This window comes from Lotus japonicus, chromosome 3 (genome assembly GCF_012489685.1).
Source record: "Lotus japonicus ecotype B-129 chromosome 3, LjGifu_v1.2".
Lineage (NCBI taxonomy): Eukaryota > Viridiplantae > Streptophyta > Magnoliopsida > Fabales > Fabaceae > Lotus > Lotus japonicus.
This window is the reverse complement of record NC_080043.1, coordinates 38306935-38330979: the sequence shown is the minus strand read 5'-3', so window position 1 is coordinate 38330979 and position 24045 is coordinate 38306935. Positions and strand designations below refer to the sequence as shown.

The 24045-nt window shown below is 36.5% G+C and overlaps 2 protein-coding genes and 1 long non-coding RNA gene across 3 annotated transcripts; 2 read left to right on the top strand and 1 right to left on the bottom strand.

Annotated features, from left to right (window-relative positions):
- The first annotated feature begins 718 nt into the window (after positions 1-718).
- On the top strand, positions 719-12668 carry LOC130742426 (disease resistance protein RUN1-like). Its single transcript, XM_057594531.1, has 8 exons — positions 719-980; positions 1359-1956; positions 2396-3494; positions 3660-3941; positions 5517-6389; positions 6484-7218; positions 8561-8909; positions 9109-12668. The coding sequence occupies exons 1-6, from the start codon at positions 956-958 to the stop codon at positions 7177-7179; spliced, it is 3573 nt and encodes a 1190-aa protein (XP_057450514.1). The 5' UTR covers positions 719-955; the 3' UTR covers positions 7180-7218; positions 8561-8909; positions 9109-12668.
- Positions 12669-15879: 3211 nt separating this feature from the next.
- On the top strand, positions 15880-19091 carry LOC130742427 (uncharacterized). The gene is made up of 4 exons (XM_057594533.1): positions 15880-16288; positions 16589-17366; positions 17659-17749; positions 18288-19091. Exons 2-4 carry the CDS (start codon positions 17163-17165, stop codon positions 18380-18382), a joined length of 390 nt encoding a protein of 129 aa, XP_057450516.1. The 5' UTR covers positions 15880-16288; positions 16589-17162; the 3' UTR covers positions 18383-19091.
- Positions 19092-20533: 1442 nt separating this feature from the next.
- On the bottom strand, positions 20534-22970 carry LOC130742428 (uncharacterized). Its single transcript, XR_009021150.1, has 3 exons — positions 22717-22970; positions 21849-22399; positions 20534-20810 (listed from the first exon to the last, which is right to left on the bottom strand). It is a non-coding gene; the product is annotated as an uncharacterized LOC130742428 (long non-coding RNA).
- Positions 22971-24045: the final 1075 nt, after the last annotated feature.

Sequence of the window (24045 nt, the reverse complement as noted above, 5' to 3'; positions counted from 1 at the left end):
GGTATGTGTCACCCTTATGCTTTTCAAGCTAAAACCACCTTTTCGATTATGTATAGAAAAAAAGTGAATTCCTTTGTAGTTATTTAGATTCAAATAAACCCACTCTTTTCCATAATAATTACAACTGTGAATTCTCTCTTTTCTCGCAGTTTCTCAACTGGTGCCTCAGAGTTTAGATATATCAGGGATCCTTCTCTCTTTTATGAAGGTTGTTTTGGTGATTTTGTTGGTCACAACGAGTTCGGGTAGGGAAACCCGAAACCCATCGGGTGCGGGTGTGGGTGTACCTTTGCACCCGAAGTGAGTTTGGGTTTGATTTTTCTATTTCGGGTTCGGGTTACTCAGCTACTCATTTTAGCTCCGGTTGTTAGCTTACAAGTTACAACCTTTTCTTTTCTTTTCTTTTTTGACATACTTTTCTTTTCTTTCTTTTGTAATTTATGGTTTGAGTACACCTAGTACCTCTTTTAATACATTAATTTTGCCTATAAAAAAAATGGTCTCCATGAGAGAAAGAACCCCACGTCCCTAACCACAAATGTATTATTTTTGACCTCAAAGAGAATCGAGCTCGAGCTAGAAGACTAGGTACAATCCCTTAAAAAAATACACATCAACCGCTTGTGACACTGCTTGGGGTAAAATATACACATATTTTTGTTTAACCCAATAATGACATCGTGATGATGAAATATCTAAGAAATATTATTTTCCGGGAAAAAACTATTCTGAAACTTGAAGGAAACTCCCCGAGTCCATCCTCAGGCGAAGAAAATGGGAAACTTCCTAGTCAAATCCCTTACAATGGCCCAGGCCATAAAAGCAAATGACATTTCTCTCGTTTGCACACTTGACTCTTCCGCTTCCAAAACAGAAGCTTTCTCCTGCTTCCTTTCATTTCATTGCCGAAGAGTCAACCCCAGCTGAAGGTTCGCTCGAAAGGAATTGAGAGAAGATGGACTCACGATCAAAATATTCAGGTGAGAAGTGGGATATAGCCCTACTCTATAGCATGTGAATTTCCTCTAAGATTTGACAATTTTTCTTTTTAATTTTCTGCAACTGGATATGAGATATTGAGATGCACACATGAATGATTTTATATTATTATTTATAACACGTCTTTTAATGCAAGAGCCCGTTTAATTAAGCTTCAAGTGTGGAGAATGCAAGTTTATGTACCTACCATGTGCTTTTAATTCTTTTTTATAAGAAGAATTGTGAGCAACAATGATTGAACTCTAGACCGCTTGGTCATAGAGCTGTAATATTATACAATCAACCAATTATTCCAAAAGTTTAAGCTTAAGCTGTTGGGCAAGAGCACATTAATGATTTTATATTATTATTTTTAACAGATATGCTACTCTCTTGGGGATCATGGCTCTTGCGGCCGTTTTGGTCCCTGGTGAGTCGTCGGCATTCTTCCCACCACCTGGGTCCGTTGGCCCAGGGGGGAAGCACAGCTTCCAGTTCCACCACAGTCTTTTCCAACGGAGCACGACGCTACAAATACGACGTGTTCATCAGTTTCAGAGGTTCTGACACTCGCAACACCTTTGTGGATCATCTTTACGCCCATCTCGTCCGAAAAGGCATTTTCGTCTTCAAGGATGACAAGAAGCTCCAGAAAGGAGAGTCCATTTCAGCTCAGCTTCTACAAGCAATTCGAAATTCACGAGTTTCTATTGTTGTTTTCTCGAAAAATTATGCTGAGTCAAGGTGGTGTTTGGATGAAATGGCTGCTATTGCTGAATGCTGTGAAGATTTTAAGCAAACTGTTTTCCCTGTTTTCTATGATGTGGATCCTTCTCCTGTAAGAAACCAGAATGGGGTGTATGAAAATGCCTTTGTTTTCCACATGCTGAGATTCAAACATGATGCAGACAGGGTTGATCGATGGAAGAGAGCTATGAGAAGTTTGGCTGGATCAGCAGGTTGGGATGTCAGGAATAAGTAAGTATTATATACTGTCATTCTCTTTGTCTTTTTACTTTCTCAGCATGAATTTATAGTGTTCAATTGAGTTTTTTCGTGTGGAACAAACTATTTTACAAATCAAGCTTGTCTGAACCAATGACATACTTGTTTTCTTCCATTGGAAGCTAATTGTGCAGTTTGACCAACAGAAGTTATGTTCATTATTATATTATCCTTGCAAAAACTTCATCTTTGTTTCATAAAATCCTTATTATTACGAGCCATATTCAGACAAAAAGCAAGAACAATAGGTTTTTTGGTAAATTTTTATTGAATTTCAACTTTTGCACCATTATTAACTTCCGAGATTTACTCTAAGTTGCACATGTAAAGTATTCGTGAGTTTCGTTTGAGAAACTCTCGTAACAAATAGCGTAGCTCACAATTTAATGGTCTTATTTTATCCCTCTTTCAGGCCAGAATTTCGAGAGATTGAAAATATTGTTGAGGCAGTTATAGAAGCATTGGGTCGTAAATTTTCAGGGTTTGCGGATGACCTTATCGGCATACAACCTCGTGTAGAAACTTTGGAAAACCTATTAAAATTAAACTCGGAGTATTATGACTGTCAAGTTATAGGAATTTGGGGGATGGGTGGAATAGGAAAGACAACTCTTGCTACTGTCTTGTATGATAGAATCTCTCATCTGTTTGAAGCTCGCTGTTTTGTTGAGAATGTAAGCAAAGTTTATAGAGATGGTGGTGTTACTGCTGTACAGAAACAAGTTCTTCGTCAAACTGTAGACGAAATGAATCTCGAGACATACAGTCCTTCTGAAATATCTGGAATTGTAAGAGACAGGCTACGCAGCTTAAAGGTTCTAGTAGTTCTTGACAATGTTGATCAATTAGTGCAATTGCAGGAATTTGCTGTAAATCCTGGATTATTTCAGAAAGGAAGTAGAATGATCATTACAACCAGGGATGAGCATATTCTAAAGGTATATGGAGCGCATATAGTGTATGAGGTTCCACTGATGAATAATAATGACGCTCGTGAGCTTTTTTATAGAAAAGGCTTCAAAAGTGATAATCTCTCAAGCAGATGTGCGGAGCTGGTTCCTGAAGTACTTAAATATGCTCAAGGTCTTCCATTGGCAATTAGAGTAACAGGCTCTTTCTTGTGTACTCGAAATGCTATGCAATGGAGAGATGCTTTGGATAGACTGAAGAATAATCCAGACAACAAAGTTATGGATGTGCTTCAGATAAGTTTTGAGGGATTACATTCAGAGGACAAAGAAATATTTCTACATATTGCTTGTTTCTTTAAAGGGGAGAAGGAAAATTATGTTAAACGAATACTGGATGCTTGTGGATTACACCCTCACATTGGAATTCAAAATATGATTGAGAGATCACTCATAACTATTAGAAACCAGGAAATTCATATGCACGAAATGGTACAAGATTTGGGGAAGAAAATTGTTCGGCAACAATTTCCCGAAGAACCAGGATCGTGGAGTAGATTGTGGCTTTATCAGCATTTTCATCATGTCTTGATGTCAGAAATGGTAATAAGTTTCAAAATTTAAATGTTATGATCTTCCTTTTTGCATTAGATAGGTTTGGCATTTTATATATATATAGAAGTTTCTTGTTTCTTATTATCCGAAGTCCAGTTCAAATAATTTGACTTTTGCTCCTTTTATAACATGTTTTTTTATTGATTATTTTAGGGAACGAACAAGGTTAAAGCCATAGTTCTAGATCAAAATGAGGATATTTCCGAGTACCCTCAGTTGAGGGCTGAAGGATTGTCAATAATGAGGGGCCTTATAATTCTTATATTACATCATCAGAACTTTTCAGGAAGCCTCCATTTTCTTTCTAACAACTTGCAGTATCTTCTGTGGCATGGTTATCCTTTTGCTTCTTTGCCTTCAAACTTTGAGCCATTTCGTCTTGTTGAATTGAATATGCCTTATAGTAGCATCCAACGACTATGGGAAGGCCGCAAGGTACTTTATTGGTGTATATAGTATTCTCTTTTAAGTTAAAGAATCACTTATAGTGGTGAATGATCTCAGTTTCAAATATGTTAAAGTTATTTACTAGTCTCATATTTTTCAAAAATTATCTTAACTTTCCAAATCACCATTATTTTAAAATTTACCAATGCTTTTGTAATTTAACAAATTACTAGTGGTACACCTATGGGATATGTCATTCATGGAGTATTTTAGAAGAAAGGTTAAAAGAAGCTCCTTAAAAAATGTTTGAGCGGTGAATATTTTTTATAGTACAATATAAATTTGATCTCAGTTATTCTTAATGAAGTGGCACTGGTTATAAAGATGCAAGCACTTTTTTTTTTCCTTAAATTCTATGGTACCTAATAATTTCTGTAATTTTAATTTTGTATAAAAAAATCCTTGAAAGCTAGAATTGTTGACACAAATTTTAAATGAAGCTTCTTAAAAATAAAAAGTTTGGTTATTTTTTGTGTTTCGCACAAAAGAGTTGTATTCTTGATTTTGAATTATTGTGTCTTTATAGTTAGAAATATTAACTAATTGTACTTTTTAGTTTTCTATTTAATATCTTTTTATAATATCACTAAATTAACCATGGATGTTATTATGATATATTTTAGGGGTAATTGCATTCACCTCCCCTAAGGTTTGTGATTATTGCACTGACCTCCCCTCTAGTTTGTAAAATGCACGAACCTCCTCTCTTCCATATATCATTTAGAAAGACAAAGGGGTGCTGAGTGTTATAACTTATAATGATGTCAGTGCAACAATGATAAACCTCAGGGGAGATCATTGCAATTTCCCCTATATTTTACAACGAGATTGAGTTTCTAAATATTTATTAACAACCGATTTACAATAAATATTTGAAAGCATAATAAATATGTCTACTGGCTAGTAAAATGATTGACAACACATCATATATACCTTGCTGAGGAAAAAAATGAGTAAATCTTCAATTTAGTCCTCCATAAACGTAGTATCAGCTGTATTAGTTACTAAAAGATGAAATTTACCACATACACTCCTGAAATATGCTTTCTCCTGGTTTTACTGTTAATTCAAGGACTAATTTAACTGATGAAATATATAGTTTTAGGGACTTAAATGAAACAAAAATTATCTTTCAAGAATTAAGATGACTTTCTTTCATGGATTAATTTGACTATTTATAGTAGGAAAAATTGATGTGTAATATCCCAATCATTTAGAGTGTAAGCTTTTTTAGATAATTAAAATAGTCAAACTTTTAATTTTTGTGGCAATGCATAGTCAAGTCTCAAGTAACAATTAAAAAAGTTTATACTAATAGCAGATTTAAATTAAACTATTTTCCATTATTCTATGAGGATGTGGTTTGGCTTAATAAATTGGCAGAATTTGTTTAAGGCTGCACTCTGCACTTGTGTCATGACAAATAATTTGTTTTCTGTTTATAACATTAAAAGTCTATTCTTGATTTTTCACTCCAAATTTTGAAGCTATTACCAAAGTGAGTTAATGAAATTCATTCTAATGCAACATGCTGAGAGATGATTGCTAATTCTCTCTTCCCAGGATCTCCCATTTTTGAAAAGGATGGATCTGAGCAACTCCAAGTATCTCACGGAGACCCCCAATTTTGAAGGAAGCAGAAGACTTGAGAGGCTAGATCTTACAGGATGCACAAACCTATTGCAGGTCCATCCATCAATTGGACTTCTTACAAAACTTGCTTTCTTGAGTTTTGAAAGCTGTAGCAGTCTGGCCAGCCTGGACCTTGGCAGTCTTTGTGTGTTATATTCTCTAGCTGTTCTACACCTCTCCGGCTGCACAAAACTTGAAAGCACACCTAATTTTACAGGGGTCGAAAATCTTGAATACCTTGATATTGATCAATGTGTGAGTTTATCCACAGTTGATCAATCTATTGGTGTTCTTACAAGGCTAGAATTCTTGAGTTTGAGAGACTGCTTAAATCTTACCAATATACCTCTAAGTGTTAATAATATGGAATCTCTTCTAACTCTAGATTTTTGCGGCTGCTTAAAACTTAAGCATCTGCCCCTGGGATTGCCATCATTGTCTCCTTTCACTCTGCAATCTTTGATATTTTTAGACTTCGGCTTTTGCAGCCTGAGTGAGGTCCCTCATGCTCTTGGAGAAATTGAGTGTTTAGAAAGGCTAAATCTGGAGGGAAATAACTTCGTCTCACTTCCATCTTCCCTGAGGTGGCTTTCCAGTCTTGCTTATTTAAACTTAGCGCATTGCAGCAAGCTTGAATTTTTATCTGAGCTCCAATTGTGTGACATTGCCTCAGAAGGGGGAAGATATTTTAGAACACTATCCGGATCTCATAATCATAGGTCAGGATTATATATTTTCAACTGTCCCACCTTAGCGATTACAGGTCTAAACTTAGCACTTTTGTGGTTAGAAAGGCTAGTTAAGGTACGCACTACATACCTTTTCTCTATCTCTCTCTCTCTCTCTCTCTCTCTCTCTCTAGTTCTGATATATCTTTTATTTTTTTCTCTGGTACTAGAATCCTTGTCACTTCCGTTGTGGCTTTGACATTGTTGTTCCTGCGAACAGAATTCCACTGTGGTGTGCTGATAAATATAAGAGAGGTTTTAGAGTAGGGAAAGTGGGCAATGTTGATGAGCCTGACAATTGGCTTGGCTTTGCCTTCTGTGTAGCATTTAAGGAAAACTATTTTGGAACAGTGGCTAGTTGTTCAAATGATTCATCTTACTCGCAGCTGCGATGTCCTTTGTATCTTTCTTTTGAAAGTGAACACACGGAAGAAACCTTCGACATGCCACTTCGGTTCGACCTGAACAAAGCTGATGACTCAAATTCATCACACCTCTGGGTAATATATATTTCTAGGCCACACTGCCATTTTGTGAAAACAGGAGCACATGTCACATTTAAAGCTCACCCAGGTTTGGAGATAATAGAATGGGGGTTTAGCATGGTATTGGAGAATTGTATCTTCCATTCACCAATTGAATTTGAAGTTCATTATCCCTTGGATTATGTACATGAAAGTAGCAGCAGCAGCTCTGGGTCTAAAATCCAGATTCCTCTCAATTGGTTACCTAGTGAAAGCAGCAGCAGCAGCTCTGGGTCTAAATTCCATGTTCCCTATAATTGGTATGTTACTGAGGAAGAGGAGAGCGAGAATTTGGAAGTGAGTGCGGAAAAAAAAACATCTACTATCAAATATGGGATTTAGATTGGCTACCCCCTTGCAAGCACTAGCATTTTCCTAGAGGTAATTATCCTTCTTTTATTGAAGCATGATATTATGGTTTAACATGAAGAGGCCTCTTAAATAATTTTATTCTTTTTTAATTCGGCCACTTCCTACACACATGAAGCAAAATGGGAACTACATTTCAGATTGGCTTGTTATCACAAGGATTGGGATTTCTTTTATCTAATGGCATATGATGTTGGGATAGGTACGACATACACATAGTTAGTTTGAGTTATGTTTGAAATATAATATAAAACCATTCAGAGGTCTTTCCCAACAGCTTAAGCTTTTGGGATAATTGGTTCATGACATGTATCAGAGAATCCAGGACTTAGTGGTCTAGAGTTTGATCCTTTCTGCCCTATTATTCTAATAAATAAGTGGAATTTTCGCACATGGTAGGCGGGCATGTGCATTGTCCACGCTTCAAGCCCAAATGGGTTCTTGTGTGAGGGGGCGTTTTGGAAATATTAGATGAAACCACTCAGAGGCCGTTATGCAACAGCTTAAGCTTTTGAGATAATTGATGCGAAAAATAAACAACTTCGTTACTTAGTTAGAGAGTGGGGGAGAATATTATGAATAAGAGACTTAGTGAGAGTATGATCATCTTTGGGAGATTGTGTATATTATGGAGAGGTCCTTGGCCAGCTGTGCACGTATCCCCCGCCCCCCATCTTGGACAGAGTTTAGGAATTAGGGATTCATCAATAAAATTCTCTTTTTCTTCATACTTGATCCGGCTCTCATCATGTTGCCAGATGTGCACGTATCCCCCCCTCCCCTCTTTCCATTGAACACCTACATTTAGTTGATCTCATTGATCTCATTTTCAACACAAGTTTCGTCAATGTTTCTTTATTTTGTACATTAGTTTTGACATGCAAATGATTAGCAAAAGGAGATTTAGTCTGGATGTGGCTACATTGGTGTGAAACATTTTTTTTTTGAAGTAACATTGGTGTGAAACATTACTTGTTGCGTGTACAGATGAAACATTTATATTTGAGACCTCACCTATATCATATAATAGACTTGTTTTATGGTGTGGAAAGTGGTCATTTCGTTTGGCTATGATATCTTGGTTCATCATTCAAATTACAGCAACTTCATTTTCATCCAAAAGTTTTAGTGAAACCAAACAGAAACACTTTTTTTAATAGGAAGACTGAGACCCTAAGTAGAGTAATTTGGTGGACGGTGAGCATCTTATACAATAGTAAACTATGGAAAATTGGGAATACTATTTCACCCCCTTTTATGAATATTAGTTTTTTCCCCCCTTGCGCTTTCTCTTGATCTGTAGTTTTGTCCTGCATTCTTTTCTACATAACGTGGAATTTCAACATTTGTTCAGATGGCCCAAGAGTTAAGAATGGAAAATTTGTGATAACAGCTCCAAAATGACTGGATGCAGATTCCTCTGCTTATTGGCAACTGATTATTCTGGCATTGAATAGAAGGAAAATAAGTTATTTGATCTGATTATTCCAGTATGTAGACCTTGCTTTTGCTTTTGGAGAGCCCATTTCATTGCAGCTTCTACAAGCTATTAAAGATTCATAGGTTTCTATCGCTGTCTTCTCAAAAGATTATGCTGCCTTTACAGGTTGTTTGGATGACATGGCTTCTATTGCTGAACGCCATGAAGAATTCAAAATCAGAATGAGAGAGCTATGAGGGCTTTGGCTGGATCAGCTGAATAAGTAGGTGCACTGTTTCGTTTTTCTTTTTTCATTCTCAACATGAATTTGTGGTGCATGCTACAATTGAGTTTTTTATTTTGCGACAAATTGATCAACAAATCTAGCTTCATTTTTTTCTAATACAGTTTATATAATGCATTAAAATTATCCTCTTGTCAGTTTTTTATTTCGTGATGATTACTTTCCTTCTTTCTTTCAGGCCAGAGTTTGCAGAGATTGAAAAAATGTTCAAGCAAGGATCAAAACATTGGGTCATAAATTCTCAAGATTTAGTAATGGTCTAGTTGGGATACAGCCCCACATTGAAGAAATATAAAATCTTTTAAAATTGAGCTAAGAGGATGAAGATTTTCGAGTTTTAGGAATTTGGAGGACGGGCGGAATAGGAAAGACAACTCATACAATTAAAGTCCTTCTATTTAGGAGAAATTCCTGTATAGAGCGGGAAGGGAAGTTTTGATTAAGTCGGTGACTAAAGCAATCCCAACTTACATCATGTCTTGCTTTGCTCTTCCTGATTCTATTTGTTCTCAGATTGAAGGCATGGTTGGTAAGTTTTATTGGAGTGGTGATGTGTCTCGGAGGAGTATTCATTGGCTTGGATGGAAAAAGCTTTGCCGGTCAAAGAGTGTTGGAGGTCTTGGTTTCCGAGACTTTAAAGCTTTTAATATGGCTCTTAATGGTAAAAACTGGTGGAGATTCTTGACTCTTTCCTAGTCCTTACTTAGTCGAGTTTTCAAGGTGGCGTATTTTTCTAATGGTGGTCTTTGTGGGGCAAAGAATGGCGTTATCATCGGAGCTATGCTTGGTCTAGCATCCTTCGGTCAGCTTGGGTGTTTGTGAAGGGAGGTTTGTGGCGAAGTGGTGATGGGTCTAGTATTCGGATTTAGGACGATAGATGGCTTCCCAATAGTCCCCCAATTATCCTTCGCCAAGACTTGGCTAATGAGGCCGGTATTCACACAGTTTCAGATTTGATCTCTCATGCATTGTCCTATTGGGATGGTGCAGTGATTTCGCATATCTTCTGTCCAGCAACGACAGGTCAGATTCTGGCTATTCTATTACCTATACCGCGTCTTGCTGATGAGTTCCATTGGCCTCATAATTCAAATAGTGTTTATTCGTCAAAGTCTAGGTACAATATTTTTATCAGCAAGTTTTCACCTCCTTGGCGTCCTCCTCATCTGGTGCATCTTTTCCAGCCGCTGCATGGAAAAGGATCTAGGGTTCTAAGTTTCAATAGAATTAGCTAACATAATTAAATGCCAGCATCCTGCATTTATTTACTGCTGTGATTCTGTAATTCTATCATTATTGTAGAGCTGTAATTATGTAATTCTGTAAGTAGAATAGGCTAGCTGTAGGATAGCAGTTATAGCAATTTAGCAGATTTTCAGGGATTGTATTATGCTATTTATATCAGAATCCTCCAGCAGGAGAATACACAGTTCAAAGTTCAAACCTATGTTCTTTTCAGAGTCTAACATGGTATCAGTCTTGGTTCTGATCCTATCATAGTTTCGCTGAAAATTCCTTGTTCCAATCGTAGTCTTGGTTCTCTTGGTCAAGTCCAATTTCCTTTTGTTCCTTGTTTAGACTTCAATCTTTGTGATTGTTCTCTTGTGTCAGTCTCATGGCTTCAGAAAAATATGATATCTTACTTGTTCGTCTCAATGGAAGGAATAACTACTCAACCTGGGCATTTCAGTTCGAAATATTTGTCAAAGGTAAGGACCTTTGGGGTCTTGTTGACCGCAACACCCCAGCTCCCGATAAGGACAAATTTAAGACTGAACATGCCAAGTGGGAGGTCAAAGATGCTCAAGTCAAGGCATGGATCATCAGCTCTATTGATCCCAACATCGTTCTCACTCTTCGACCATGCAAGACTGCTGCTAATATGTGAGACTTCCTAAAGAAAATCTATACTTAGAATAACGCTGCTCGTAGATTCCAACTTGAGCATGAAATCTCAATTTCTCAGCATGAAAGTCTATGTTCCTATTCCTTCTTCCTATAAACAAGCAATGGAGCATGCATGTTGGCAAAAAGCTATTGAAGCAGAACTTCTAGCACTAGAAAAAAATCAGATATGGGAAGTTGTTCCATGTCCCCCGTCTGTTAAACCTCTTGGCAGCAAATTTGTATTCACTATTAAGTTGCGCTCGGATGAATCCATAGATCGCTACAAGGCTAGGCTGGTTGTTCTTGGAAATAGGCAGAAATATGGTCTTGACTATGAGGAGACTTTTGCACCAGTAGCCAAGATGACTACTGTGCGTAATCTTATTGCCATTGCTGCATCTGAAAATTGGCAACTACATCAGATGGATGTCAAGAACTCATTCCTCCATGGTGACCTCAAGGAGGAAGTATACATCAAACTTCCGACAGGTATGCCTACCCAATCACCTAATGATGTTTACAAACTGAAGCGTTCTTTATATGGTTTGAAACAGGCACCAAGGGTATGGTTTGAAAAGTTTCGAACAACACTACTTGTCTTTTCCTTCACACAAAGTCAGTATGATCCATCACTTTTTCTACAAAGGACTTCTAACAGAATTGTGGTACTACTTATTTACGTGGACGACATCGTGGTCACCGGTTCTGATCAAGAGGTTTTCTCTACGGTCAAGAAATTGCTGCATTCAACATTCCATATGAAAGATCTTGGTCAGCTTACTTACTTCTTGGAGTTAGAAGTCCATTATCGACAACAAGGCATCTTCATAAGTCAGCACAAATATATTCAAGATCTAATTCAGCTAGCTGGTCTTACCAATGCCACTACTATTGATACCCCCATGAAAGTTAATGTAAAATATAGACGAGATGAAGGTGAACTTCTACAAGACCCAACTTTATACTTTCAGTTGGTCGGTAGTCTTATATACCTAACCATCACACGGCCTGATGTCTCTTTCGCTGTCCACACAGTAAGCAAATTCATGCAAACTCCTCGACATCTCCATCTTTATGTTGTACACCACATTATTAGATATCTCCTTGGTACCCCCGATCGTGGCTTATTTTTTACTTCTGGTTCATCACCACAACTCCAAGCCTACAGTGATGCTGATTGGGCTGGATGTCCAAACACAAGGAAATCTACTATTGTTGGTGTATGTTTATAGGAAATGCTCCAATCTCATGGAAATGCAAGAAACAAGACTCGGTCTCCAAGTCATCCACTGAGGCAGAATATCGTGCCATGTCTGCAACATGCTCTGAGATTATTTGGTTGTGTGGTCTTCTTTCGGAACTCGGTTTCACACAATCACAACCAACTTCGTTACATGCTGACAACACGAGTGCCATACAAATTGCAGCAAACTCTGTTTACCATGAGCGAACGAAGCACATAGAGGTTGATTGTCATTCCATCCGAGAAGCCTATAACCGCAGAGTTATCACTCTACCTCATGTCTCCACATCTGTTCAAATTGCTAACATCTTCACCAAATCATTGACACGTCAGCTCCATAATTTCCTAGTTAGCAAATTGATGCTTGTAGATTCACCAGCATCAATTTGAGGGGGGGTATCAATAGAATTACCTGGCAGAATTAACTGTCAGCATCCTGCATTTACTTACAGCTGTAATTCTATCATTATTGTAGAGCTATAATTATGTAATTAGAATAGGCTAGCTGTAGGATAGCAGTTATAGCAATTTAGCAGATTTTCAGGGATTGTATTATGCTATTTATATCAGAATCCTCCAGTGGGAGAATACACAGTTCAAAGTTCAAACCTATGTTCTTTTAAGAGTGTAACATTAAGGCACTGCCATGTTGCATAGGATTGATGTGTAGGGGGCATCATGATGGTGAGAAGTGATCTGCAGTGCAAGGGGATGAAGGTCCTGACACAGTGGCCCTTGTGATGTTGTTTTGTGGTGCGGTGAAACCTTTGTGGTTTGCAGCTTCCCTTAGTTTGCGTTTGGATGAGGTTGAGAATTCTGATTTTGTGCAGTTCTTTCTTCAATTCTTGTGCATGGCTAATGATGGCGTGATTTTGGTGTTCTTGACCACTTTATACTGCATTTGGGAATGAAGAAACAAAGTTTTGTTCCAGCAACAACAGATGCCTATTGATGCATTTTTTCATCGAGCTGCAGTGCTTACAACGCCTCCTCTTGTTCAACGTGCTTCTTCAATGCCAGCGACGTAGCCTCTAGAGTCATGGAGTCATCTTCGAGAATGGGTTCTGAAGCTTAACTTTGACGAATCAGCCTCTTCTGTGAGTGTTGTCGGTGTTGGGATGGTGGTCTTTGACCATATGAGTGATGTGATGGTAGCAACCACCGCTTCTCCTTTTGAGGTATGTCACCGCTAATTGCAGAAGCTCTTTGCTTACGTTGGGCCATGTCTTTGACTATTGATCTTGGCTTCCGTTTAGTTCATTTTGAGATTGATTGTTTACGTCTGTTTGAGCTTTGGAAAAAGCCTACACCAGGTAGTTTGTATCTGATATGGTGGTTACGGACTGTCGTGCTCTTTCAAGTAGTTTTGATTTTGTGAATTTGTCTTTTGTTCATTGTTCTGGTAATAGAGTTGCTGACTCTCTGGTTTTTTTGGGTCAACATTGGCCTTTTCCTTTTGTTTTTTATAAGCAAATGTTAGTTGTTAGTAATGTTAGTAAATTAGTTCCTCCTCAGGGTTTGAGCCCTGGACCCTTAACCCTACATCCCACCCAACTCTTATGTCCCTGAACTCTTACCACTTGAGCTAACCCTCGGAGACATATAGGAATTTTCCTTGTCCAACGTTGTTTGGCTTGAAGGGATTCCTTGAGGGCTCTTTTCTCAACAGGATGCACTGGTTTCTAAGCCTAGTATATCTTCTTGACCAATGAAGTTTAATTGTTTTTTATTATAAAAATTCCTTCTAACTTTGATCAATTAGAGGTAGAGTGCAAGAGGGCATTGCCCAAAGAATTCAAGAGCAAGAGGCTGAGAATGCCAACCGGTATCTTCGGAACCTCACCTCAGCTGCCATGAGCTATGATTATCCCGGAAGCATGGTTGTTTAGATAATGGTTACAATATTAATTCAACAATGATATATTCACACCTCATTTTTTAAACACTTCATTTCCACTTATTTTTATTTCTATCTCTCACCTCTTATTATCTGTCACATCTTATACTTTTTCTTTTTTTTTCCCTATCTCTCTCTTCCTCCACCTCTTTCCACCTCATCTTTGAGGTGTGATGTAACAATTATTCATATTAATTTTGTTTATAAATATTTTATGTCATTATAATTATTTATCTTTGATGTGAACATTGTAGGGTTTTGAACTTGCCTTTGAGAGCTTTAAAGCCTCATGATCTCTGATGTCACTTTGCTATAAGGTGTTTATCAAAGTTGAGGGTAGCTACACAATGGAAAAGACTATGAAGGAAAAATTTCAAAAGCTGTTTGCACATTTCATCTAATTATTTTTTGGTTTTCTTGCTATTTTTTATTTTAAATAATTTAGTGTGATATGAAACTTTTTGAAGGATTCATTATTTCAAATGAATGTCTATTATAATTCATCTTACTTCATTTATTCAATCTACCTAACACATATTTTATAGTTTACAAAAGAACTTAAAATCACATCGCCGACAAATTGACTCTTAAACGCCATACTTTACGACATCAACTTCGCCAAGATTGACCTCTCTTTTTTGATAAAAAAACATAATATTTTTAAAGGTTTAAATTAACCTATTAGGATTATTCACTGCAACCAAGACGAAATAAACACAGGTGTGACAAAATACATAAAATTTACAAAACAATTACAGAATAAACTTCATAATTTATTTATAAACACAATGAAACTCACATATAATTTTAATTTCCCCGTGCAAGACACGAGTCATATACTAGTTTGAAATACATATGGGTACAAATATGATTCTAGTTTTGTTATCAGGGCTGGTCCCGACATTTTGGAGGCCCTGGGCAAATAATAAAAATAGACCCCTAACAATATTTTTTTAAAGAACATTATCTATTTAAATTGTAAATATCATCAACAACTTAAAAAAAATCAATTAATCATGGTTTTTCCTACTTACCAAAAAAAAAAATCAATTAATCATGGAAGTTTTTATGATATCCTGTCAAGGAGGTTGAGTTTCTACATATTTATTAATTGATTATTTAATTTACAGCAAATATTTAAAATTATATTAAATATGACTAGTAGCAAATAAAATGATTGCCAACTCATATGTAGCTTGCTTGGATTGGGAAAATATGAGTAAATCTGCTTCAAAGATGAAATTTACTATTTAGATTCCTGAAATATGTATTTTGTCGGTTTTTTCTGTTAATTCAAAGACTACTTTCACTGATGAAATGCATAGTTTTAGGGACTTATATGGAGTTTTATCTATCAAGAAGAAGTAAGTTGTCTTTCTTTCATGGATTAATTTGACTATTTATACTAGGAAAAATTGATGTGTAATATGCCAATCATGTAGCGATAAATCATTAAAATAGTTTAAGCTTTTTTAGATAATTAAAATTGTCAAACTCTTTTATTTTTGTGGCAATGCATAGTCAAGTGAAAACATAAAAACCTTTATACTAATAGCAGATTAAAATTAAACTGTTTTCCATCATTCTATGATGATGTGGTTTGGGTTAATTAACTGGAAGAATTTGTGTTTGGCTCCTCAGTCCTCACTGACCTTGTGTTCCTGACAAATAATATGCATGTTTTTATGTTATTTCACATTAAAAGCTTATTTTATAATTTATAATATTTAGAGTAAATTTTCATTTCCCTTATTTATATTTGACTAATTATGCTGACCAACTTTAGTTAATGAAACTTGCACAAAATCTTACTCTTTTCCATAACAGATTTGGAAACCTTTTTTTTTTTTGAAAATAGATGCAGGCTTAAACAGAATCCTGATAACTAATCAAACATATTTTAAAGAATCCACTATAAATAGCCTCAGATGGATGTCTTTAATCTCATGAGTAAAATGGGGTTGTCTAAATGACCCATGCTCAATTTTAGGTTATATCACCCATTACCTTGTTGTACCAGTTATAATCTGACACGTGTCATCTTATTATCCACATCACTTCTAATATTTTATTTTCGTAATATATATTTTATTATTTAATTTAATTGCACAATAATCCCTACCAATTTATTTAATAGCTTAGTAATCCTTCTATTTTAAATATATCCCCATTCCCTGTTCACGTTCTTCTCTGGTTCGTTCTTCCTTTCCTTTCGCCGGCGGCAACAACAACCTAGCGTGGTGCGGTGGTGGATCTCCGGCAGTCTAGCCCGCTTCTCCAACCAGCATGCTGATTTCGTTTTCCTCTTCTCCTTATGTCCTTGTTGATTTGGTTCGTTTTTCTTGAATTCAGTTGTTTACCAGTTCAATTTTTCCATACTGTTTTTATTTCAGTGGTTGATTGTGTCCATGGAATTTTAAGACTTTAATCTGAGTCTAGTTTCTTTTCTGCAATTGTGGTGTTACATTTCTACATTTGTACAAACTGATTTTTATGATGCCCTTAAGCTGTTTGATGAAATGCTTCATTGAAGTGTCTTCGTTTAATTACTTTGTAGTCAGTTTGGTGTCAATCCGGGCACTGAGTTTCGATGAAGCTAACAAGTATGGTTGTTTTTTTTGTACAAACTAGTATGGATTCGAGCAGCACGGCCGATAGGTGGGAATCCCGCAACAATGTGCTTGATTCTGAAGGCTTTAAAGTCAGAATGAAACACATGGAAAGCGAGTCTTCCTATACGTGCAAGGAATTGCTTGATCAAAGCCATGAAACTTTCAGGTCTTCTCACGACAAGAGGGAGAGTATGTCTGATAGATCTCGGTATGTACAGGATAGGGTGGATTATGGTGACCATCACCATCTTGCCAATGACCTGTCTGAAGGTGAGAATGAATTCAATTAGACTTCATTTGCAAAAGTCTCTGATGATGTGATGTTTGATAGGTCTCTTGCTGAAGCAACAGAGAAGCAAAAGAGTTTGTCAAGGGTAGATATGATGAAAAGCAAGCTGAAATCCTGTTATGCAGGTCTGCAAACTTACTATCCAAAGCTGTGGACTTGAAACCAATGAGTTTATTGGCAGTGGGATAGTTAGGGAACACTTATCTTCTACATGGAGAATTAAATTTGAACATTAGCCGTGAACTTAGAACTCTTATTTCAGGAAGAATCCAATCATCATCTAGCAAACATAGTAGAATACTGAATGATCTGCCAAATAATATTACCCAGTGAAGAAGAAGTTACACAATTGTTTATTGATGTGTGTGAAGAGTGTGAAGAGCTACTAGTGGAGGCAGGTAGAAAGTGTAGGTTGGCATTGTCAATTGATGCAAATGATGTGAGAGCCCTCTATAACGGGAGCCTTGCTCTCTCTTTCCGTGGCCAATTGATAGCGGATATTGGGCCGGTATGCATTATTATCTTGACATCGTTAAATTTACATGTTTCAGCTCTTTAATCGCTCAGTTGATTATATGTCAAAATGCTACTTCCTTTCATGTGTACTTAGCTGCAATGACCTGTGTACAATTTAATAAGCAGCTAAATTGATTCTAGAAATTGGTTACTTAGTTGTTTTATTTGATACTAAAGCTTCTGGAACTTTAGTGTTTCCTTGACACAGATTATTCTGCCAGTTAGCATGCTGTCTTTTGTTGTACATTCTGTTTCTTTATTGATATTATCTTCCAACATCACAGGGTGCATCTTTTGAGGCTGAAATAGTATTCTTGGCTGCAATTGATAAGTTTGATGCTATGCTGGTGAAAGGCAAAGTTTATGCACCGGATGGTATTATTTCTTATTCCTGAATTTATCATTTATAATCTGCACATACAAGTGCGACTTGAGAATATTATGCTGACTGTTGCAGATAAGAGAAGGAACAAGATGATTTAATTTATCACTCACTCATGTTTACAACTTATCAGAGAAAAGAATTTTTTTACATTAGATGTATTTCATTGATTGTGATTGAAACTAGGATGCATATATACTGTCTTTTTATATATAGGAAAGGAAAAGTAATATAATAATCAAACATTAGCATCTAAGGTTTTGAAGAATTAAGGAAGTATTGTAGTTCATGCGCAGAACCCACATGATAGTGTCTATAAGAACTTTCAAGTTGTATTAGTCGGCACCTCCAAATGTGAAAAGGTCCAAACGGTGGAGAAGAAATTATTAATTGATTTTTCTATCAGTATGTCTTCTGGCTGTTTGCTTTCGCTAAGTGTGTTGTGCCTATTTGATGCGTGTCTCGAATTGGTGCTGGCCTTATTTCTGCGTTTTTATGTCTCGAATTGACATGATCTGCATTTTTTGATAGTTGAGAAGATTCATTTCCCTTCAAATTCACATGCCCTGATGATGTTAAATATCAACCTCTGGTGTATTTCCCTTCAAATTCAGTACACTCCCTAGCGATGTAATTTGTTGCCGCCCTGTATCTCCTATTTGACTGGTGCGATCTATTCTTTTTTCTGTACTGTGCACTCAGCCTGCATAGGCGCTGGTTTAGTGGTGTGGGCTGTGGAATTTTTGTAGGCGAGTATTCCGCTTGACCGGGGAAATTGGAAAGGAATCCTGGATAGAATAGTGGTCTATTGCAGTGATGAGTTGCCCCTAATCTGTTTATCCCATTGAGTTCTCTGTGTGTGCTGATATGCATCTTGTTGAGTTACATGTTCAAAATTTATTAATCTTGGCTCCTTCGTTAGCATCACTGATCCAGGTGGCAGATTTGATGAAGGTAGCTTATGATTGTGCTGCATAGTGGCTATTGGTCTTGGTTGTTGGAGGATTGTGGCTACCTGTTTTATCTCTGATAGCTAATAAAATCCACAAAAGTCAACAAGGATTTGTATGCTGCGTGGATCTGCCTTGTTGGCTTTAAGGAGCATTTGAATTACTGAATGATATTTTAGTGCTCTCTTTGATGGGGATGGAGGGATGGTTAGGTTCATCTTGTAGCAGCTAAGGTTGTTCTTAGGCATGTCTTGTATTTTATCTTTATCTTTTTAAAGTTTAAACTATCTATTTGTATTGGGTTGAAATACCCCTTGTACTTCTCATTCAATACATTGTTTTGCTTATAAAAAAAAACCTCTGGTTTATTTAGTTTTCTCTGTAATAGAGACTCTTGTGGATGAACAAGAGGTTTTTTGTGCCTGTTAGCTGTCACCTGCTTCATTTATTATTTACATAATGGTTCAGTTAAGAAATATTAATGTCAATCAGAAGTTAAAGCATTGAAAAATTGATCCAAATTTTGGATTTTAGGCAGCAAGTTGTTCCAAATATTAATATGTCTCATCTTAAACAAAATCATAAAGTAGAATAGAAAAAGCTGCAAATGCAAAGCATAAAAATTGTCCACTATGTGGTTTGACTAGCTTCTGCTCTACTCTTTACTTTGTCCATAACTTTCTGCTTGATTTCATTGTGTTGTCCACGAACCAATTCCACAGCCAGGTTCACGCGTGAGAGTTCATTCACCTATTAGGGAAAATAAACAATTAGAGACTTCATGTGGCTCAGTTGCTTTCTTAGATACATGACACACTTATGTTGGAAAAAAAAAAAACAGTTTGTGTTAGAAGTACCTCAATAGTGAACAGCCAAGTCAGGCTCACCTAGGTGCTCCGTGTAGATGCAGCGCATCCATGGAACAACAAAGTCTGGCAGAGCCACGCGATACTCCGGGACATAGTATAGACCATGATTACCAGTGAATTTTTCCAGAGGGCACAGCACAATCATGTTCAACCAGGGTCTCAAAGAAGACGTTTTAGGTATCTAGGACAGAGAAGTCAGGATCAACTAGATTGTAGTCCAAGAAGTAGTACTCCTTACGGTCACCAGGGACAGCCAAGTCAGGCTCCCCTAAGGGATCCACCTCCTGGAAATCTTGAACTTGATCCTTCTCAAACCCACATTCCGGATGAAATTCAGTAGCAAGGGGATTATCAATGCAACGAGATTTTCAATGAAATTGAGTGTCATTGCAATTGTACAAGAATTAAAGAGAATTATTGAACTTGCCTAACTTGCCTTCTGTGCTTCTAGCAAGATTTTAATTGTATTGCACCAAAGGCCATGTTTTTTTTTTTTTTTTCAAAGCTAGATACTTTGTTCTCATGCTCCCATTGAAATAAGAGCAATAATATTCTTGTGTATAATATGATTCTTCTCATTTTACGACCACACATGCTTTTCTATACTAAATCCTATAATTGAAGTATCTCTATAATGTGAGAAACAAGGTTTGTAGGTGGCTAAGATTAAAAAACAAAGCATGACTAATGTGCAGTTTCATTTAAGATAAATGCTTTTCAATTTGCTTTTGTATGCTTCACAGCTTCAAAATACATTTAGTACTTCTTTTTCATTTTCATATTTCTATGCAAGGACTTGCATCCTTTTTTTCCTTTCTACATTTTCAGTCTTTACATAAGGTTATTTAATCTGAACCTCCCTTCATGACATTTTATTTTCTAATTTTCGCAACCTATTTCATTTTGTTTCCCATTTGTAAAAAAAAGGAGCACATCAAAAGAGCCCCGACAATAGATATTAATCAAAGGTGCATAAGCTTTATTCATTGAATATAATTTGAGACTTGATAGAAAGATGAAGTACATTGTGCACAAAGGCCACAAAACAAGCTATGACACACAAATAAAATCTACACTTGTTTTCAATCTAGCTATTGTAGTGTAGTCCCACTGCAATACTACTGTAGTGTAGTCCCACTGCACGAGCTTGTTCTTAGACACGACATTGTACATTTGCATTCTCCATTCTTCAACAATAGGAACCCCACAGTGATCTGCAATCCAGTCTAGTCCGACTGCAAATATATATTGGAAACAAACTCTTACAAGTGAGTAGATAGTACAAATAAAAAGTAACAGAACAGTACCTAGAATTAAAAAAACAGAACCGACTAAGAAAGCACAAAGGAATAACAAAACATGGTACTGTTCTGTTAAGGAAAAATAAATGCAGAAGCATTTAAACTCAATACATAAGTACAACAGACATAGAATAGGATTTGAATATAGGTATATACAAAGGTTGATTCACATGGAAGGTGATTTGGTATAGCTGATACTTATTATGATGGAAGTGTAAAATTTTGATTAACAATATTGTGTTTTGGTAAATACAAGGAAAATCCAATGTTTCGCAGAAAGTAAAGCCCAAATTATAAGATCCTCTATAGATTTTCATGACATTAAATGACTTGAAATTGGTTCTCAAATATTAATTTTTACCGGTAATTAATCAGCATCTAAAGATGTTTTAAAAAGATTTAGAATTGCTTACATTCGAAAAATAAAGAATTTGGTTCTTTTAAGTGAGTGGAGTCACTTTAGAGTATAAAGTAAGCATGACAACCATTGATTGAGTTTAATAGTTGTGATGCTTTCTTTGCCTTATAAAGTGATAAACATGCAGCATGCTATGATCCAAAATTGATCAATGATAGGAGACTCAGTAAAAAGCCAATAAGAATGTGAACTTAGTTAGAGTCAGGAAGATAAACATGCAGCATGCTATGATCCAAAAGTCATTAAAAAGACATTCACATATTCATACATCCACATAACAGTCACTAAAGATAACAAATTTTGGGGACAATCTGAACTACTCAAAACATGAAATTTCAAAAAACAGAGATACCATACCAGACAACCAAAACAATAAAAATTGAAGGCATAACCAGACCACATAAATGAAGCTTTAGAGAGAGTGACATGTTGAGAAGATTTTGACCCTAGAAAACTCCAAGGAGGAATAGAAGGAGTGAGAGATAAAGAGTTCCAATTTTCAAAGGGGTGTTGCGGGGAAGAAGAAGAAGAAGAAGAAGAAGAAGAGAAGTGACCTGAAATGAATCGATCGAATAGGATGGTCCCTTTTGTAAGCTGCAACTGGAAATTCAGTTGGTGTGACACCCGGGGCTGACGAGGGCGGGGAGTGATCGCCGGTGCAGTGAGGCACGGACAAGGAGCGGCTCCTGGCAGGCTTCTAGGCGGAGGGTCACAGGAATGAGCCGATCTCACACCCGAACAAGAGGTATTCCGAGACTGTGTAGGGATAGACTATACAGTTGAGGAGGGCATATATGATTTGATTGTACTACCCATAACAACAAGTTGCAACTTCTTTTCGGGAGCTCAATTGATAAGAACTCCATGGTTAAGTGTGCTTGCCTTTGAGCAATATCGTGATGGGTGACCTCCTGGGAAGTTTTCCCGGGAAGTGCGCGAGTGAGGACAAAGCGCACTGAAAAGACTCGTGTTGTTACCGTGAGGCCAGTCGTCAGATCGGGATGTTACAGTTGGCAATTCAGTTTGGTTCTTTTTTAACACGTGAAGCGTAAGTTTACAAGTTGTAAAACAATCTAATGTAAAATCATCTTCTTCCTTCTCTTATCTGCAACAGTTTAGAAGTTTGGATTAGCTAAAAAAAAAACAACCATACTTAGCTTCATCGAAACTCAGTGCCTGGATTGACACCAAACTGACTACAAAGTAATTAAACGAAGACACTTCAATGAAGCATTTCATCAAACAGCTTAAGGGCATCATAAAAATCAGTTTGTACAAATGTAGAAATGTAACACCACAATTGCAGAAAAGAAACTAGACTCAGATTAAAGTCTTAAAATTCCATGGACACAATCAACCACTGAAATAAAAACAGTATGGAAAAATTGAACTGGTAAACAACTGAATTCAAGAAAAACGAACCAAATCAACAAGGACATAAGGAGAAGAGGAAAACGAAATCAGCATGCTGGTTGGAGAAGCGGGCTAGACTGCCGGAGATCCACCACCGCACCACGCTAGGTTGTTGTTGCCGCCGGCGAAAGGAAAGGAAGAACGAACCAGAGAAGAACGTGAACAGGGAATGGGGATATATTTAAAATAGAAGGATTACTAAGCTATTAAATAAATTGGTAGGGATTATTGTGCAATTAAATTAAATAATAAAATATATATTACGAAAATAAAATATTAGAAGTGATGTGGATAATAAGATGTCACGTGTCAGATTATAACTGGTACAACAAGGTAATGGGTGATATAACCCAAAATTGAGCATGGGTCATTTAGACAACCCCGAGTAAAATATATAAAAAAGAAGACCTGAATAACTTAAAATAGCACTTTTGTCCAGCAGAAAAATTCCCGATGACTTAACAAAGAGCTAAAATTTAACTCATCAGAGTAGATCAGTAACATTGGATGGCAGCTCCTCCACAGTTAGACTGTAGAACTTCTGAATATCAGACAACATCCTGGAATCATCCAATGTCACAAAGTTTATAGTAACGCCTTTTCTTCCAAAACACCCACTCCTACCAATACGGTGGAGATAGTTTTCAGGCTGAGTTGGGAGGTCATAGTTTATGACTAGAGAAACTTAAAAAATATTGGTATGCTTCACAATTGGAAAATACTATATGACCAAGATTTTTTCCTCTAAATTTATTTACATTGAGTTGTATAAATGGTCTCGACCACTTTAGTTCATACAAAAATCACCCTTGAATCATTGACGAATTCTAACTGAATTCTAACTATACTCACAGTCTCATTATTGAAGCGCTCATCTTTTTTTGTATGGTTAAATTCCAATTATATGATCGTTTAGCCTTATTCCAACACTGTCGTGTTACCATATGGTTAAGGAAATTGATTTCTTATGTGTGGTCTAAATCATTAGATGATATGACAAAGTTTTGTAAAAATTTCTTTTACACCGATACTGTATCAAAACTAAACTTCATTAGAAGAACAAATTTATTTGATGCATCGTACCTAATTGTTTTTATTTTCAGTCTCATTTTGTTTTTCCAACATTCAATAAAGAATATTGATTGATAAGAGAATGGAGTTCAATATAAAATATCCATGAGATATTCCATTAACAAATTATTAGTAAGTTGCAGTACTTCTTACTATTGCAGGGAGCTCTGTAGATTACTAAAATAGAACAGAGGTCTGATTAATAAACAGAAAATACCTCAGAAAATAAGTCACTCTGAATGATTTTACAACGATTTGGTTTTTATT